At 37.7% G+C, this 19,329-nt stretch overlaps 1 protein-coding gene across 1 annotated transcript in view; it reads right to left on the bottom strand.

Annotated features, from left to right (window-relative positions):
• Positions 1-19,329, bottom strand: part of GK5 (glycerol kinase 5) — an 81,758-nt gene that overhangs the window by 14,449 nt on the left and 47,980 nt on the right. Inside the window, exons 6-12 of the mRNA XM_082393773.1 lie at positions 17,274-17,349; positions 16,643-16,704; positions 16,113-16,186; positions 15,849-15,909; positions 14,326-14,452; positions 12,921-13,025; positions 1,674-1,768 (exon numbers count right to left, since the gene is read on the bottom strand). Of these exons, the coding sequence (XP_082249899.1) occupies positions 1,674-1,768; positions 12,921-13,025; positions 14,326-14,452; positions 15,849-15,909; positions 16,113-16,186; positions 16,643-16,704; positions 17,274-17,349 (600 nt within the window). The remainder of the gene's footprint in view (positions 1-1,673; positions 1,769-12,920; positions 13,026-14,325; positions 14,453-15,848; positions 15,910-16,112; positions 16,187-16,642; positions 16,705-17,273; positions 17,350-19,329) is intronic.

Raw genomic sequence — 19,329 nt, 5'->3', positions numbered from 1 at the left:
TGTCTAATCTTTTGGCCTTTAGCAATACTTTGGTTTTTTTAATCACATAGTTTACATTATTTTTACAGGCATACGAACTGGTGGAGAAGTTAGAGTTGCCAAGATAGAGTCACAACTAGGTCCCCCAACACATTTTTTTATAAAGGGAAGAATCCACAGTAACCTAATTAAACCCTCCCTTTGCTGATGACAACTATTCATCCAACCTTCCTCCTTAAACCTCAAACAGACAAATATTCTTCATTACCTGTCCTATCATGGATGCTATTTACGTGCCTCACATCACCCTGAAGAGGGTGCAATGCAATCTCTTTATGCAGTTTATAAACTTTTAGCCCTTTATGATAAAGTATATAGAAGGAAATTATCACAGATATTAAAATAATGCTCATTTAAAAATCTAGTTATAAAATATGGTATTTTTAGGGATTTAAAACCACCCTGATCTAACTCCCTTTCACCAGGTTCTACATTATATTATCCAAACTTTTAAATTTTGGATTTTTTGTAACTGATTGCTTGAGTATGGATGGACTAGAAGAAAGGGAAATTTTTATTTTTTGAAAGAAAAAAATATTTAGAGGAGTATTAAAGGACTAATTATCCCCCCAAAAAGGAATTTTGTTTATAATAATACACTTGAAAACAGTTTTTAAAAGTCTTTGTAACACTATGCTAAAATTAAAGGTAGTATCAACAGATCTTTCAATTAAATATGAAGTTAAATATTACAAAATCAAGTATTTTACTGAGTTCACTTTTTAGTTAGGCAAGGTAACCAACATCCCACGTCATAACAGTTAACCAAAAGAAATTCTGATTTTTTTTTAAAACGTTAGGGACTTGTCTGATGGCACAGTGGTTAAGAATCCACCTGCCAATGCAGGGGACACGGGTTCGAGCCCTGGTCTGGGAAGATTCCACATGCCGCAGAGCAACTAAGCCCGTGCGTCACAACTACTGAGCCTGCGCTCTACAGCCCGCAAGTCACAACTACTGAGCCCGTGCGTCACAGCTACTGAAGCCCGCACACCCTAGAGCCCACACACCACAACTACTGAGCCCACGTGCCACAACCACTGAGCCTGCGTGCTGCAACTACTGAAGCCCGCGCGCCTAGAGCCCATGATCCGCAACAAGAGAAGCCACGGCAATGCGAAGCCCATGCACCACAACAAAGCGTAGTCCCCACTTGCCGCAACTAGAGAAAGCCTGCACGCAGCAACAAAGACCCAATGCAGCCAAAAAAAAAAAAAGAAATTAATGAAACTTATAAACAACTGAAAAAAATAAGGTATAATATATACCTTAACATTATTTTTCTAATTCTCAATGGTACACCTCCTCTAACTAAAGAATGCTGATCTATTTTCCCCCACTGGGAAATGGCTATTTTTGGTCATGATAAAGTAACCATGGGTCTTATGTAAAAGTTCTATAATAAACCTGCCAACTTTTAGTTTTCACAGAGATGGAGTTCTGAGCAGAAGCCAGCAGAATTTGCCCTGCCCTCTCGTGGAATTCATGCTAGGTCAAAACACAACTTCTCAGCCCTAGAAAGTACCTTTCACCTCAGTTCTGTTCAGTGCCCACATTTTCAGATAGATAATATTAGGTGTGAGTATGAAGAGGGAAATGTTTGTAATTGCCATTAACTTAAAAAAAAAAAATACCTGCAATCCACTAAAAGATGGAACAAAATAAACTCCTTCAGAATCTTCCAAACTTTTGGCCATTTTTTCAGTTTCAGCAGCATCTGTGAACAGATCTGCAAAAACAAAAACAAACAAACAAACAACAACAAAACTCTAAAACAAAACGAAGGGGTTGGGGAGGGACAAACAGAATTATGTTATATGACTAGTATTCACCTGCATCAGCATTTATTACGAATATAATGTGAGAGGTCGCTCACTTAAAAGGGTCAACACAAAGGCAATCTGCTCTAGTGCTATCTGGGTTCTCCCACTGCAGAGGTTTATGGCCCATGGAAAGGACAAGGGAGACAGAAGACCCTCTTAGATGGGCTCTGGATGTAGCAGGCCTTACTTTTTTCCTTTAAAGATAATTGGGCTGTTTAAGAATCAATTCTATGTGTTTTTTGGCATTAAAAACTTTATTCTCCTAAAGATTACACCCATTCTAGTTTTCTGATGAAAAGATCATCTACCTATAACAACCAAGAGAGTCAACTGAAAAACTATTCCATCTAAGGAGTTCAGTAAAGGGCCAGTAACACACAGATACACTAAAAGTCAATCTTTATAAAACAAACAAAAAATCAAGATCTAATTTATTTAGTATACTTTTTTATTGAAGTATACATATAGGAATATGCACAAATGCTAAGTGTACAGCTGGATGAATTTTCACAGTGTGAATACACCCAGGAAACCAACACCTAGGTCAAGATACCAACTTCTTTTGTTCAACATCATGTTTGTTAGATTCCTTTTGTTATAAGTAGTTGTACTTCATTCATTCTCATGCCTGTATAGTATTCCATTCTCACCATACACAATCCATTCAACTATTCTACAGCTGATATGCATATGGGTAGTTTCCAGTTTTGGGCTAATATAAATAGGCCACTTTGAACACTCATGTACCTTCTTTTTGGTAAGCATATGTATATATGTATATATTTCTGTTTGCTATATACCAAGGGATGGAATTGCTGGTCCTAGGATCTTCACATTTAGGACTAGCTTTAGCAGATATTGCTGAATCATTTTCCAGCGTGGTTTTACCAATTTAAGGCTCTTGCCAGGCATATGAGAGTTCCAGTTATCCCATATTCTTGTTAACAATTGACACTGTCTATGGTTTTCATTTTCACTGTTTGGCGGTATTGCACAATAGCTTGCTTTTGTATTTCTCTGTTGACTAATGAAGCTGAAATCCTTTTCATTGGCCATTTGGGTACCCTTGTTTGTAATGTGACTCCTGAATAAGCATGTGAGACTGACAGCATAGATCAGATGCAAAAGATCAGGAATTGGTCATAATAAATATTGCTGGCCCTATACAGTAATACTGAAGTTGGTTTTATTTTCTTATATGTTTTGTTATTCTTATAATGAAGAATTGATTAAAGACAAGATGTTTAAGGAACACCTATGATAAAACTATGGTTAATGAGGATCGCTCAATAATTATTACAAATTTTACTCAAAATGACAGTTATCAGATTCATAAGTTACATTCATTTGTTCAAAATGTCCGATAACACATCAAAATAGACAGCACTTCAAAAACTAATATGTTAAGAAGAAAACACTGCTCTTAAAATCTATACTTTGAAGAAGTCATGTCCAAATGTCTAAATTTTTCAACCAAGATGTGGAAAACATACTAGATGGCTGGTTTGAGGAAAGTTTTTGGTAACAGACAAAGAAACAGGGGGAAAAAAATCTAGTTTGTCCACATTCTTTACTGGTTGTTCTGCCCTTGCTTGAAGAATTTCTCCAAATAATCTTCTACCTAAAATGCTCACAAATGAGCTGATTAATGGAAAGTCCTGTGGAGTAGGCAGACTTCACTCTGTCTCTCCCAGTGAATGCAACTAAGAATCCTGAATGGAATACACAAAAAAGCTATCTGAGGACTCAAAAGAATAAGCTAGCGGTCCAACCAAGGAACTCTGAGTACCACCAAACCAGCAGTGAGTTTCCTGTTTTTTATTTTCTCTGATATCTCCTGTCCTGGAATCAGGGACAGCCTGAAACCTGAAACTTGGGTCTGTACACCAGGTACAAACATGAAGAGCTTCTGAAGAAGTCCCCTCTTTTTGGTCTGAGGAGTGGGAGTCAGGGGTCTCCACAGGACAGAGAGTGGGGAAATGATTCTGTTTTTTTGTTTTTTGAATGTTTTTTCATTCTACCCGAATGAGAGAGAAAAAACATTGTATCTTCATGTTTTTGCAAAAACAAATAGGAAGGATAAAACAAATGTAGTGATTATCTACAAGAGGTAGGAAGACAGGGTGAAGGGAGAGGAGAGGGTGTCAACTGCTCCTTCTTTTATGAATTTGACTTGGAAGTCATGTTAAAATTCCACATTAAAAAGATGTTTTTAAAAAGGATGCAGAGGGAAAAAAACTAAAAATGAATGGTAACAGAAACAAATGAACCCAGTTCTTTTCAAATTAATAAACTCACCGAAGGGAGAAGAAAAAGAATTAATCCAGGTAATTTGAATAGCATGCTTGGACCATATACCCTTAATATAAAGAAAAAAAAACCCTTGAACATTGTTTGTTGGAGTGGTATGGGTCTAGTAACTCAAACTCTTTGGTGTATATTTTAAGATTGAGCAAATAAGTACATAATATTAATGTTGTTGGGAGCCAGGGTTCTCGACGTGGAAAAAAGGGAGACAAAAATATAGAACAGGGACCCTTCTCACACACACACACATTTCCACCTCTGCTACAAAGGCACTGCAGTCATTGTTCTTATACGTTTTTTAATTTTTAATTTTTTAAAATTTATCAAATTGTACATTTATTTATTGGCTGCACCACATAGCTTGTGGGATCTTAGTTCCCCAGCCAGGGATTGAACCCGAGCCCTCGGCAGTAAAAGTACGGAGTCCTAACCATTGGACCGCCAGGGAATTCCCCGTCATTGTTTTTATTTTTTTAATAAATTTATTTATTTATGTATTTATTTTTGGCTGCATTGGGTCTTCGTTGTTGGGTCTTAGTTGCTGAGTGTGGGCTTTCTCTAGCTGCAGTGAGCGGGGGCTACTCTTCATTGCGGTGCGCGGGCTTCACATTGCAGGGGCTTCTCTTGTTGCAGAGTTTGGGCTCTAGGCGCGCGGGCTTCAGTAGTTGTGGCTTATGGGCTCTAGAGCGCAGGCTCAATAGTTGCGGCGCATGGGCTTAGTTTCTCCGCGGCATGTGGGATCTTCCTGGACCAGGGCTTAAACCCGTGTCCCCTGCATCAGCAGGCAGATTCTCAACCACTGCACACTAGGGAAGTGCCTCATTGTTTTTAAATACCATTTCCCACTAAAAGGAGGCAGGGCTCATTGGAAAAGTGGCTAATTCCAGGGCAGGGATACAAAAAACACAAGATGAGCTTAAAACCATCTTGTGCCAGAAATTAAGAAAGTGCTCAAAAATAATACAGATAGACACTTCAAAGACATAGAAGCCAGTCTGAGGAGGTTTTCACAAGCCAAATCTGGGGCTATTTGAGCATGAAAAAAAATAAACAAATAAGAACTGTAAAAATTATAACCTGCTGAATAAAATAAGAAACCATGAGTTTATACCAATAATAAATTAACAGAGGAGAAGGGAAAGCTCTTTCTTATATAACAGAATGCTAACTAATAAACAGAGGGAAAAATGGAGTTAGAAAATACCATTTTGCAACCATCAGAGTGAAGACTGATCCAGGTAGGAATCATCAATGAAAGCTAAATTTAGGGGATGGGGGAAGTTTGGTGAGAAAAGGGGTATCTAGCTAATCTCAAAGTATCTCACCACATATTATTTATTACAAAAAAATGGTAATTATACAATGGAGAAATCAGAAAATATCTTATGCACTTGAACAAAACTGACAGAACCAAAACAGGAGTAAGAGGCACTTTGCATCTCCAGGTATGTATTCTGAGAAAGACACATTATCACTTATGTATAATTTCAGTCCAAACTATATAACCTGGATCTAGACATGAAACACCCAAATTGAGGGACATTCTATAAAATAACTGACTTATATTCTTCAAAAATGTCAATGGTATGAGAAACAGAAAAGTTGATGAAACTGTTCTAGATTAAAGGAAATTATACAATAAGCAATCCTGAACTGGATCCTGTATTAGAAAAAAACTGCCATGAAGGACAGGATTGAGACATCTGACAAAATTGGAATATAGATTATAAATTTGATGAAAGTACTGTACCCACTGTTAAATTTTCTTAAGTTAATAACCATACTTTAGCTATGTGAGAGAATATTCTTGTTCTTAGGAAATACATAGTGAAATACTACAGGGAAAGAAGTAAGATACATGCAATCTATTATCAAAGAGCTCACAAAATTATATAGATATTTATCTATCCTATAGCATATTGGATGGATAGATGTATGGGTGGATAATAGATAGATAGGTAAAGCAATTATGGCAAAATATTGAAACATGGCAAATCCGGGATAAAGGGTATACAAGAATTTTTGTACTATTTTTACAAGTTTGAAATTATTTCAAAACAAAATGTTAAAACAGTTCTCATTTTCTCTTCTCTCTTTCTCCACCCCCCCACATATACGTATATATACTCACTGAAACATATATAGGGTAACTTAGATATGTTTAAAAGAGATTTAGTTTATCAATCTACCTTTTATGATTTGCATACCTTTATCATTTTTGGCCTGGAAATTTAAAATGCTTCTCCTTATTTGCATATTAATAAGCATTCATCATTTTCATATAACTACTGATTTTTACAGAATTATAGTCATTTTCTTTATTTTCTGGACACTATTAAATTGTGTTTCAAATGTTTTCCTTGGCCCTATGCTACTTAAGAAAAGACATTTCAAATTTCCATGTGGCTACGTACCACTTAAATACTGTTTTTACTATTCATTTCTAACTGTACTACATAACACGCTGAGATGTTCCACTCTTGCCTGTCTAAGTATGGCACTGAGAAAAGGATTTGGTTCTGTGCGTGCGTGTGTTGTGTGTGTGTGTGTGTGTGTGTTGTGTGTGTGTGTGTGTGTGTGTGTGAAAAGGGATTTACACAGAATTGAAATAAAAACATAAATGAACCAGAAGAAGAATGAAGAGCAGAAAAGATGTACACTCTGTTGTCTATTCTTGACCAACAATTTGCCCCATAAATTACACATCACAGAATTAAAAGCATTTATGGGAAGGAAAAAAAAAAGAATACCATTTTGAAACATTGGACAGGAACATTACTTTCTTTTGTAGAGCAAGCACGCACACACATAAAATCTTTAAGCCCAGCTTAATCAGGGGCTCTTTTTAGTGTTAAGATCATTTCAATCTTTTAAAAGGATATCCAAAACTATGTTCTTAATGTATGGAAATAAAGTGTTTACATTACAGTAAGAAAACTTAAATCAGTTTGGTATAAGAGCAGCTCAAATAAAATAGAACAAAGAGAAGTCTGGCCTACTACCAGGAAAAAATATATATTTTTATTTGGAAAACACTTTATTTGTATCCTTTGCTTTCTCCACTTTGAGATCTTTGTTCTAGCTCCTTCTGGGTAATTTCTTCAGAAAGTATATACTGCGTGGCCAAAAAATGTGCCTTTTGCACTTAATCTGAATGACGTCTAAGCCGGACCCTGGAATATTGGCTCCCTGTTCTTTTTTCTCTGTAATGGGTAGATGTTGTTCCACTTCCCAAATTTTACAACTAACTTCCTGGCCGGTCCGATTCTCTTCTCTTTATAAATCAACTATTCTTCCTGTCTCGACTCTTTTCTTCATTCTTGGGATTCAGACAATTCATCTACATATGACTGTCTTAGTGTGCGACTTTTTTAAACTTGGTAAAGCCATTTCACTCTGAAAACTTAGGTCTTTCTTCAGCTCAGGGACATTTATTTTCAATTCTCTCTTCAATTTTTACATTTCATAATTCCATTTTCATATTCCAGAAAAGAGACAATTAGTCACATATTTTTTTCCTCTGATCTTTCCTCTATATCTCTTACCTTTCAGCTTTATTTTCTGTTTTTTTCCTTTTTGTTGTTAAATTCTTCCTGATCCCTACTTGGGTTTTCAGCACTGTCCATTTTACATTTTATTAATTTCTTTACATATTATATATCACGGTTTTTGTCCTTTGAAATTCTTTATGTGTTCCCAACATTTCTTTGCAATATTTTCTTTTATCCATTTACTGTTTTATTTTTGTTGTTGTTATTTTTTTTTTAATAAGTTTATATATTTATTTATTTTTGGCTGCGTTGGGTCTTCGTTGCTGCGCACGGGCTTTCTCTAGTTGCGGCGAGCAGGGGCTACTCTTCATTGCGGTGCGTGGGCTTCTCATTGCAGTGGCTTCTCTTGTTGTGGAGTGCAGCCTCCGTAGTTGTGGCGCACGGGCTTAGCTACTCTGTGGCATGTGGGATCTTCCTGGACCAGGGATCGAACCCGTGTCCCCTGCATTGGCAGGTGGATTCTTAACCACTGCGCCACCAGGGAAGCCCACTGTTGTTGTTATTTTAATCTTCTGTTTCCTCCATGACATCTGCCTCTGTGGGAGCCACCTGTTGTGCTTTATCGAACTTGGTCACCCTCCTTCAAGGTACTGTATGTTCTTGAATGCTTTGTGCTCTCCTTCAGGTCAGGCTTATGGGGTTGGCAAGCAGTGAGAGGTAAGGGAATGAATACCCTTGGCTCTCGGGTTTCTCAAAGTATGAGAAAGATTAGGCCTCTCCACTTAGCCTGGAAGAGGAGCAATTCAGACCAATCAGTACTGACGTCCACTGTTATCAGGTTCTCCCAGGAGTGGGGAGGCCCAGCTTTTTCTTCTCCACATCTGAGGGGATTTTCTCTTGGCTCAGCAGGCTCAATCCATAGAGAACTTCTACAGGGTCCTCACCAGCCTCTGGTAGTTTCACCAATAACACTCAGTTGGTGCCCTCTACAGACCCTGGGTCTGCACAGTCTCCTTGACAACTCAAGGCTTCATTCATGGCTGGGCTCCACTCCAGCTGCAGCCATATTTATCTTACTGTGTGTCATCCCAGCAGGAAGCAAGAGGGATGCAAGACCATGAACAAAGACTCTACTCACTAGCAATAACATGTAACCATTCACCACCACCTAATTAGTTCCTAGATGAGAGAATGTTTATCTCATCTCCTCTAATGAGAGAGGCTGTTATCTCTCTTAGGAAGAGACCCAGAGAGAAGAAATCAGTTTCCTTTATTTCTAGTAAACAAGAGTCCTGGGTAATTTAAAATGTATACTGGGAGTCTGATGGGGATTGCCTGGAGCAGGCAGATGTGACATGTAGCAATTAAAAGTGGAATTGCTTGGGAAAAGATGTCCCCTGACCCACGTTACCGGAGGACAACAGAGATGGGAACTGTCTCAGTTGTAGAAAAGAAATAGGGCATGGGCTTCCCTGGTGGCGCAGTGGTTGAGAATCTGCCTGCCAATGCAGGGGACACGGGTTCGAGCCCTGGTCTGGGAAGATCCCACATGCCGCGGAGCGGCTGGGCCCGTGAGCCACAATTGCTGAGCCTGCGCGTCTGGAGCCTGTGCTCCGCAACAAGAGAGGCCGCGATAGCGAGAGGCCCGCGCACCGCGATGAAGAGTGGCCCCCGCTTGCCACAACTGGAGAGAGCCCTCGCACAGAAACGAAGACCCAACACAGCCATAAATAAAATAAATTAAAAAAAAAAAAAAAAAAAAAGAAATAGGGCATTCTTTCAGTTCCTCAAATAGGCCATGCTTCTCCCTGCTCAGGGCCTTCTTCACTGGTCCTCTCTGCCTGGGCTGCTCCTTGACCAAGTGCTTCCTCCATCTGTCCGACCACTCTTGTTCTTCTTTCAGTCCTAGGTGAAACACGACTTCTTTTTTTATTTTTAATTTTTTTTAGTTGCAGATGACTTTTTAAAAATAAATTATTTATTTATTTAATTTATTTATTGTTTTTGGCTGCATTGGGTCTTTGTTGCTGTGCACGGGCTTTCTCTGGTTGCAGCGAGCGGGGGCTACTCTTCGTTGCCATGCGCGGGCTTCTCATTGCAGGGGCTTCTCTTGTTGCGGAGCATGGGCTCTAGGCATGAGGGCTTCAGTAGTTGTGGCAAACGGGCTCAGTAGTTGTGGCACATGAGCTCTAGAGCGCAGGCTCAGTAGTTGTGGAGTTGTGGAGTTGCTCCACGGCATGTGGGATCTTCCTGGGCCAGGGCTCGAACCCATGTCCCCTGCATTGGCAGGTGGATTCTTAACCACTGCACCACCAGGGAAGCCTGAAACATGACTTCTTTAAAGAAGCCCTCTGATTCCCCAGACCAAACAAAGCCCTCCCTTTAGAAAGAGATCACTGATTCTACTTCTACTTCTCTTTCCTGGTACTTAACACTAATTTCTTTTGTTTTTTTTCAATTATTCATTTAATATACATCTTTCCTGCTAGACTATAACCTCCGTGAGGGCAGGGAGTGACTGTCTTATCCACTGGTGTCTCCTAGCATGTACAGGTCCAGGTTCATACTTAGCACTTAATTACTTGTTAACTGAATAAAAGCTGGAAAACATAAAAATATTTCTAAGATTGAGATAGCAAAATAGAGAACAAAGAGTGAAGGGGAGTGAGATGGACCGGATGAAAAGGAAAAAGAGATGATCCCATTGGGACTCAAGGGGGAAAAAAGTGAGAGAATTGGCCTGTGTGAAAAAGATTAAGAAAATAAATCTGAAAGTCAAGATGAAAGTGGCTTAAAAGAGCTTTTGTGCCTGAGCTCGACTGAGGCATTCAACCCAGTAAAGGGGTAGGAGGAAGCCACCATTCAGAGTGGAACAAACCCAGCATGTCACACAGACATAAACGCTCAGAATACACATCTTTAAGGAAATGACAGGGTTACTCAGGCTGTTACGCACCGTGTTTCTCCTGAACATAATTCAGTTATTTTCTCGATATACTCATTAAAGTGAATTCTCAGAACAGAAAGAGATATATTCAAATAAAGGTCAACTTTTTTTTACATTTCAGACAGATGTACACCAGTAATGTTTAGCTCTGCCAATGATTGAAATTTTTAAGTAAATAATTCAACTCTGAATTCTCTCTTTCTCCAGTCAGACAAATGGTCCTGCTTCCTGCCAGAGATGGGACTGGTCTTCAGGAGGGGCTTATGCGTCCACTGGAAATCACACCACTTTTCTAGGTCAGGGCCATTTAGCTCCATCTCCCAGAAAAGAGTTTTCATCACTTGAGAATCACAGTGAATGAGCCCCAACCCAGCAAAGCAGTGGAAATGATTCCCCCTGATAATGTGCACATGATGTCAAAGGAACTTGGGAATGATTTTTTTTTTAATGAGGAATGTGAAATTATTCTGCTTTTTCTCTGCATTTTTTTTGGGGGGGGGAAGGAGTAAAATTAATAAAAGGTATAACTAAAAGACAAGAAATAGGTAACCTATATTTTCTATTTCTGATAATTCTGAGTTGACTAAAGATACATGTCCAAAAAATTAAAAGAAGTACATTTAAGGAAGAAGAGACTTTTAAGTGATAAAAAGCTTCCAAATAAACAATTTGTTGTTGTTGTTAATAAGTAATCTTATACTGATAATGCAGGTGCAGGCTTATAGAGAAAGAGAGAGAAAGGAAGAAAGGAAGGAATGAATTGGCATTTTCCTCCTGAAGTGTATGTTTTCTGCCAACAGAATTATCTTTGTCTTTAAACAAGTCAGTTTAGTTCAAATCAGCAAAGTAGATAGCCAGAGCCCCTCATAATGTAATCATCTGAGATAACTATTGTTAATACTTTGGTATATAACACTACATACTGTATGCATTAAATATGGTTATATAATATATAGGCTCTTCATTATTCACAACAGCCAAAAAGTGGAAACAACCCAGATGGCCATCAACTGTTGAATGGATAAATGCTGGTTCATCCATATGGTGGAAAATTATTCAGCAATGAAAAGAAATGAAGTAATGATACATGCTACAACATGGGTGAACCTTGAAAACATTACATGCTGAGTGAAAGGAGCCAGTCACAAAAGACCACATATTGTTTGATTCCATCCATATGAAATGTCCAGAATAGGCAAATCCATAGAGACAGAAAGTCGATTAATGGTAGCTTAGGGCTGGGGGGTAGACAGGAAGTCACCACCAATGGGTAGGGGGTTTCTTTTATGGAGAACAAAAATGTTCTAAAATTAGATTGTGGTGATGGCTACACAACCCTGTGAAAATACTAAAAAATACTGAATTGTACACCTTAAGTAAGTGAATTATACGGCATGTGAATTATATCTCAAAAAGTTGTTTTTAAAAAAAAGCAAAAAACATCCATACAGGCTGTTCTGTGACTGCTTCATCCCTTCCTTAATGTATCACAGACAATGTTGCATGTCAGTAAGATGTGCAACTACACGGTTATTTGTGACTACAGTATTTGTGTTATTTGTACAATGTTGCACTATATGGATGTACTGACATTTACTTACTTAATGCTTTATTATTAGACAGGAACTTATTTCCAATTGCCGTGTTAAACACCCATGTATGTACACATGTCTCTGCACACCTGTATGATTATTTTCTTAGGAAACAAAGAATAGACCTGAGGGCCAAGGGTCTGTACTCTATAAAATGATACATGTTGCCTAATTGCCCTCCAGAAAGGCCATACTAATTAACATTCATCCCAATGGAAAACAAGAATACTTTTCTCTCTATGTTTCCATCAATGCTGAGCATTGTAGAACTAATTAATATCTGACAATCATAGGAGACATCAATTTTTAAATGTGTATTTCTTTGATTATTGAATTTAAACAGCATATTTTAATAGTCACTTGATTTATAAAATACCTATTCCTCTGCCTTTTGTCCAATTTTTTGGTCATCTTTTTAAATTTTTCTAACATATGCTACAAATTGTCCTTACCAGTTTGTCTTTCAACTTTGCTACAGTATCTCTCCCTACACGTTCTAATGTTTTCTATACTTACATCTATTATTCGTTTTCTTTATGGTATCTGGCTTTAATGCCTAGCCTTTTACCATCCCAATGTCATAAAAATAACATCCTGTATTTTCTTCTAGCATGTCATTTTATTTCGTTTCATTTGAATCATCCATTCGTGCTGATCTGCGATCCTATGGCTTTCCTGAGTTAGGTCTGGCCTATGAAATCTGTCGAAACAGACGACTCACCTAACTGTTGAGCCCACTGTATGGCAGTACCGGTGTCTCCTGCATTGCCTTCAGCTAAGCACACCACTTCTTGCCCAATCTTCCACCCAATTAATGGATAAAAGCCTTAAAAACAAATAAACAATATAAGTCACACAATAAACAGTGAATTCATTACAGAGATGTCTACAGTGGAATAATTTGATTATCTCAAAAACTAGCAGTATGCCTGTGGAGTCAAACCGCCTGAGTTCAAATCCCAGCCCTCTCTCATTTTCTAGCTGTGGTCTTACAAGTTTCTAGTTTCTAGTCTCAGTTTCCTCGACTGTAAAGTGGTCTACCTCGGAGAGCTTCCATGAGAATAAACTGAAAAAGGACTTAGGGCAGTGCCTGGCATAGAAAATAAACAATAAATATTAGCTTTTAGTAGCTACAAGCATATCTATGTCTCTAGAAACACAGAAACAATATTTTAATTGAGAAATTAAAGGTTATTATGAGATTGGTTTGTCAGACAACTAACCATGCTATTGCATTTATCTGTAGTTTCTTATTTTTTTTTTAACTCTTTATTGAATTTGTTACAATACTGCTTCTGTTTTATGTTTTGGTTTTGTGGTCCCAAGGCATGTGGGATCTTAGCTCCCTGACCAGGGATTGAACCTGCACCTCCTGCATTAGAAGGCGAAGTCTTAACCGCTGGACCTCCAGGGAAGTCCCCTATCTGTAGTTTCTAAACAAGGTTCCTAAATAGAAACAATGATCATTCATCTGTTTTTGTTTTTGTTTTTTTCATTTAATTTTTATAATGATCATTTTTCCAGCTTTCATTTTCCCATTTAGGGGAAAAGGAAGAACTTTAGGGGGGATGAAAGGCAAGAAAAACATTTTTAAATCCACCTCTTAGTAACCATGTTAGGAGACCAGAGCTCAGACTAAGAGCCCCAAGCCCTCCTGGGTGTAGTTATACAATCTAAATTTATTGGTTTGTGCATTCCAGGATTTCCTCCATTAGAGAGAGCAAATTCTTAGCAATTGTCATTAAAACCCTAAATATGCATGGATCACTAGTTGAGAAGTACCACCCCCAAAAAGTATAACAAAAAGAAGAAATTCTAACACATAAAAGAAATTTTAGAGGCCTAGAAAGATGTTTTCAACAAACATAACATGTACTATAGGTAAATATTTGGAAAGCTGACCAAAATACCCTAGTCCTTCTGAACTTTTCCATAAAAGCTTTCTCATTTTTTAGTGCTTTTAATTTACGAAAAAAGGGAAATGGGGATTAACTGTCTCTAAGAAGAATAATGAAAAATATTAGACAATATCCTTAATATAAAATAAGAAAATAGTGTCACAAAAGTTAAACAAGTAAAAAGAAGAGATATTTTATTAATAAATAGGATAAATTCTAACTACCTACCTCCAACACTTTGTTGAGGGTTATTTCCAGTATTAATATCCAAAAATGTCCCAGTTCCCATGGTTAACTTCACATCTCCTGTCTGGAAGCAGCATTCTCCAAACATGGCTGATTGCTGGTCAGCAACCTGCCAAAAACATTCAAATATAAGACCTTGGGCCCTTAGCAGTGTTCCATTTCACTGTATCCCACTGTCTTACTTATTGTATTCTCATGGTTCACCATTTTATTTCCTTTTCCTTAAAAAAAGGAAACAGAGAGCAACAACTATATGATAGGAGTCTCTCTAGGACTAACGTTATGGGGATAACTAACGTGTCTCGGGAATTTTCAGCAGTCAACCTACTCCATCACTTTTAAGTATCATAAGAATAATCTTAGAAATAAAAGTCAGAATAAAATTTGTCCAGAAAAAAATAACTAAGATTGTTCATTTGCAACTTGCAAGCATTTTCATTCATTAGTCAAAATAACTGGCCACACAAATTTCTCTTTTAATAAGAGTGATAGGTGTATAAGTAGATGTAGGTTAAAACTATACATTTCCCAAACATACATTTTTGTTAAAAAAAATTATAACTTTTTTTTTTTCCCCACATCTCACGGCTTGCAGGATCTCAGCTCCCCAACCAGGAATTGAACCCAGGCCATGACAGTGAAAGTGCCAAATCCTAACCACTAGACCACCAGGGACTTCCCTATAACATTTTGTTAATGTAACTACATGTAGATATATATATAGCAATATTTTAAGGACCAAAACTCATCTGAAGAATGCTTTCTTACTAATCTATGTCTTCTAGCCATACCTTAATCTAAACCTGAGCCTACCCGGAGTTGAACAAGACTGATCCTCTCCAGGAATTCGTAACTTGAGAATTTAATTCCCCTCCCCTCACTTGATTTCTCCACCTACCACAGTGGCTGTCCATCTAGGGACAGATGCTCTATACCTCCTGTTTAAGCTGTTACAGGAAATTAAAGGCAAGATCTGAGTTTCTATAATCAAAAAGAAACCTCAAAAACCAGAAACAGCTAATGTTGCACTCATCCACAAATTCTTTACCAGCTAAGTAGATGCTGATGAAGGATTTTATAAAATGTAAATATATTTCTTCTTCACTTTAATTGCCCTATCACGGTTTATCATTATACTATATCATATATAAACTAAGCATTGGCCCCATCACTGGTTTTTGTCTCAGAGTATTAAATAAGCCACACATTACTCAAAATACAACATTTTTTTAAAATTTAACACAGTTTTCTGAAAAACTATATATAGAGAAGTCAGAAAAGGTTATAAAGTATTTCCATGATAGAACACTGGCCCATGGGTCCCCTTTCCAGAAAGTGGAGAACACTTCTGATTATATTGAGAGTCCTTTAAGTTAAAAAGAAAAAATATATTTTAACTTTATTCTGCAAGGACCTTTTTTGTTTCTTAAATCTAATCCTAACTATTCATATAGATTCATTTAGTTTATACTATACAAGGAGAAGCCCTCAAGTTTTCTACTTACCAAGGCCACTACTGGTATAGGCACGCCAAATATCTCTTCATCCACTGATCCAAAATTGTGGCTTCAAATAAAATTGGTTAAAAAGTAAGTTATAGCTCTAGAAATATTAATTCTAAAATTCAGCAAATTGTTTTTAGCATAGGCCAAAAAGTTACATAATGAACATACAAGCACCTCAAACGTGTAATAAGATGCTTTTCCCCACACAGGCCAGGTGAATTCAGGGACAATTTTGCTGGTTTCTATGTCTGATTTGATTATTACCTCGTATCCTTCACGGGAGGCAGGAGAGAGAGCGGGATTGAAAGCAGGGAGGTGATGAGCTTACTCCAACACATCTGAGCACAGAAACATGTCATCAGAATCCAAGCTAAATTACAGAAAAACTGGTGATTCAGAAAGAAGGCAAGGGGCTTTCCTGGTGGCTCAGTGGTTAAGAATCCACCTGCCAACACGGGGGACACGGGTTCGAGCCCTGGTCCGGGAAGACCCCACATGCCAGGAGCATCTAAGCCCATGCACCACAACTACTGAGCCTGCGCTCTAGAGCCCGCAAGCCACAACTACTGAGCCCACGTGCATAACCCCTGAAGCCCGCACGCCTAGAGCTCGTGCTCCACAACAAGAGAAGCCACCACAATGAGAAGCCCGCGCACAGCAACGAAGAGTAGCCCCCGCTCAACACAACTAGAGAAAGCCCGCGCACAGCAATGAAGACCCAATGCAGCCAAAAGTAAAATATATAAAATAAATAAATTCAAAAAAAAAAAAAGAAGAAGGGAAAAAAACTTTACCTCATATGGGTCAAAAAGTCCAGTTGTACTGGCATTTGAAAAATCTGTGGCAAATTCAGAACCTAAATTTATATTGGAAATGATTTATTTATGATCAGGTAGTATAAATCAACACCTATCCCTAGTTTATAGTCTCGACCTTTGTCTGCCCTCAAATTCATTACAAAATGTGTATTTCCAGTGCAAAGTCTCCAAAGCAATTTCCCACTAAACCTTTTTGAAATTTTATACTTTACCAAAGCACTTTCAGGCACGTTTCCATATCATGATTCCCAATTTAAAGATGTGGAAAGGGGCTCAGAGAAGCAACGTGATTACCTATAGCTATACTACAGGTATAGTTGCAAAGTGGCAGATCAGGAATTGAACTCAAGTCTTACCACTCTCAAAATTACGACTGTTCCTCGGTCTTATGTTTGAGGTTTCATCACAATTTTAAAATCACCCTCTTCTTAGAACAAATCTGAAATTAATCTAGCTTTAGTATAATATGAAGTTACTACGGTACCAAAGAAACAGTATGTCTGGGATATGGGGGAAAAAGTTTCAAACTTCCACTTTTTTCAGATAAATTATTTCTGTCAGTCAAATGCCACTTACTTGAGATACAGATCTATCAAATCATCTTTACCTTTTGTGAGCTTATGTAACAACCAGGTATCAATAGTCCCAAAGCAGCAATTTTCTTCTTCAATTGCCTTTTGCACCTTGAAAACACAGAAGCACAAAATCAATTCAAAAGGCTAAATTATTAAGTGCATGACTAAGTGCCAACCACTAAATACAATATAATCCCATTTTTAATAAAAATTAATATATACATAGAGAAATAATTTCTAGAATTTATCCCCAATGGTTGTAAGCAATTACTATAGGGTATGAAAGGCTTTAGTTTTACACCAAGAATGTTTACTTTTGTGATGAAAAAAACAAAGTATACCTCTTTTTTAGTTTAGATATACAAATATGTCTAAATATAGAAAGTCTAAAATGGCATGGCACAGTATGGCTCACAGGTCAAATCCAACCTGTTGTCTGTATCTCAAGTTAGGAACGTTTTTGTAATTTTATAGTGGTTAAAAGACCAGAAAGAATACCTTGTGACACATGAGAAGTATATGAAACTCAAATTTCCATGTCCTTAAATAAAGTTTTACTGGAACACAGCCATGTTCATTTATTTATGTATTATTTATGGCTACTTTCGTGCTACGATGGCAGACTGTTTTTGACAGAATCCTCATGGCCTTTAAAGCCTAAAATATTACTTACCTGGAATGTCACAGAAAAAATCTGCCAAAGGAAACAAAAGAATCAAAACCTCTTTAAACTAGCTAATAGAGAAATTGGCATGCTTGTAAAGATATCATTAACTTGCTGGAAAACAATTCCGCAAATCCTAATTGATCACCTCTTCAACTCCTATTTGTCCTTCAAGACTAGCATTTCTTGGGTGTGCCTAACCCACTACCACGCGGACATCTTCCATATAGCCATTATCTCACAGCATCATTACTTCCCTAAGCTCCTTACGAGCAGGAACTAGATTGCATTTATAACCCCAGCACCTAGGAGGGTTCCTTTCATATAGCACATGTTAAAAAAAAAAATTGGAGAAAATATTTGCAAACAAAGCAACTAACAAAGGATTAATTTCCAAAATATACAAGCAGCTCAATATCAAAAAAACAAACAACCCAATCCAAAAATGGGAAGAAGACCTAAATAGACATTTCTCCAAAGAAGATATACAGACTGCCAACAAACACATGAAAAGATGCTCAACATCACTAATCATTAGAGAAATGCAAATCAAAACTACAATGAGGCATCACCTCACACCTGTCAGAATGGTCATCATCAAAAAATCTACAAGCAATAAATGCTGGAGAGGGTGTGGTGAAAAGGGAACCCTCTTGCCCTGTTGGTGGGAACGTAAATTGATACAGCCACTATGGAGAACAGTATGGAAGTTCCTTAAAAAACTAAAAATAGAACTACCATATGCCCCAGCAATCCCACTACTGGGCATATACCCTGAGAAAACCATAATTCAAAAAGAGTCATGTACCACAATGTTCACTGTAGCTCTATTTACAATAGTCAGGACATGGAAGCAACCTAAGTGTCCATCAACAGATGAATGGATAAAGAAGATGTGCACATATATACAATGGAATATTACTCAGCCATAAAAAGAAACGAAATTGAGTTATTTGTAGTGAGCTGGATGGACCTAGAGTCTGTCATACAGAGTGAAGTCAAAAAGAGAAAAACAAATACTGTATGCTAACACATATATGTGGAATCTAAAAAAAAAACGGTTCTGATGAACCTAGGGGCAAGACAGGAATAAAGACACAGATGCAGAGAATGGACTTGAGGACACGGGGAGGGGGAAGGGTAAGCTGGGACGAAGTAAAAGAGTAGCTGTGACATATATACACTACCAAATGTAAAATAGAGAGCTAGTGGGAAGCAGCTGCATGGCACAGGGAGATCAGCTCAGTGCTTTGCGACCACCTAGAGGGGTGGGATAAGGAGAGTGGGAGAGAGAGGCAAGAGGGAGGAGATATGGGGATATACATATGCATATAGTTGATTCACTTTGTTATACAGCAGAAACTAACACAACACTGTAAAGCAATTATATTCCAATAAAGATGTTAAAAAAATAAAGCTTGCTA

Source organism: Balaenoptera borealis (assembly GCF_965194805.1).
Source record: "Balaenoptera borealis genome assembly, chromosome: 5".
NCBI classification, from domain to species: Eukaryota; Metazoa; Chordata; class Mammalia; order Artiodactyla; family Balaenopteridae; genus Balaenoptera; species Balaenoptera borealis.
This window is presented reverse-complemented; position numbering and strand designations above follow the sequence as displayed.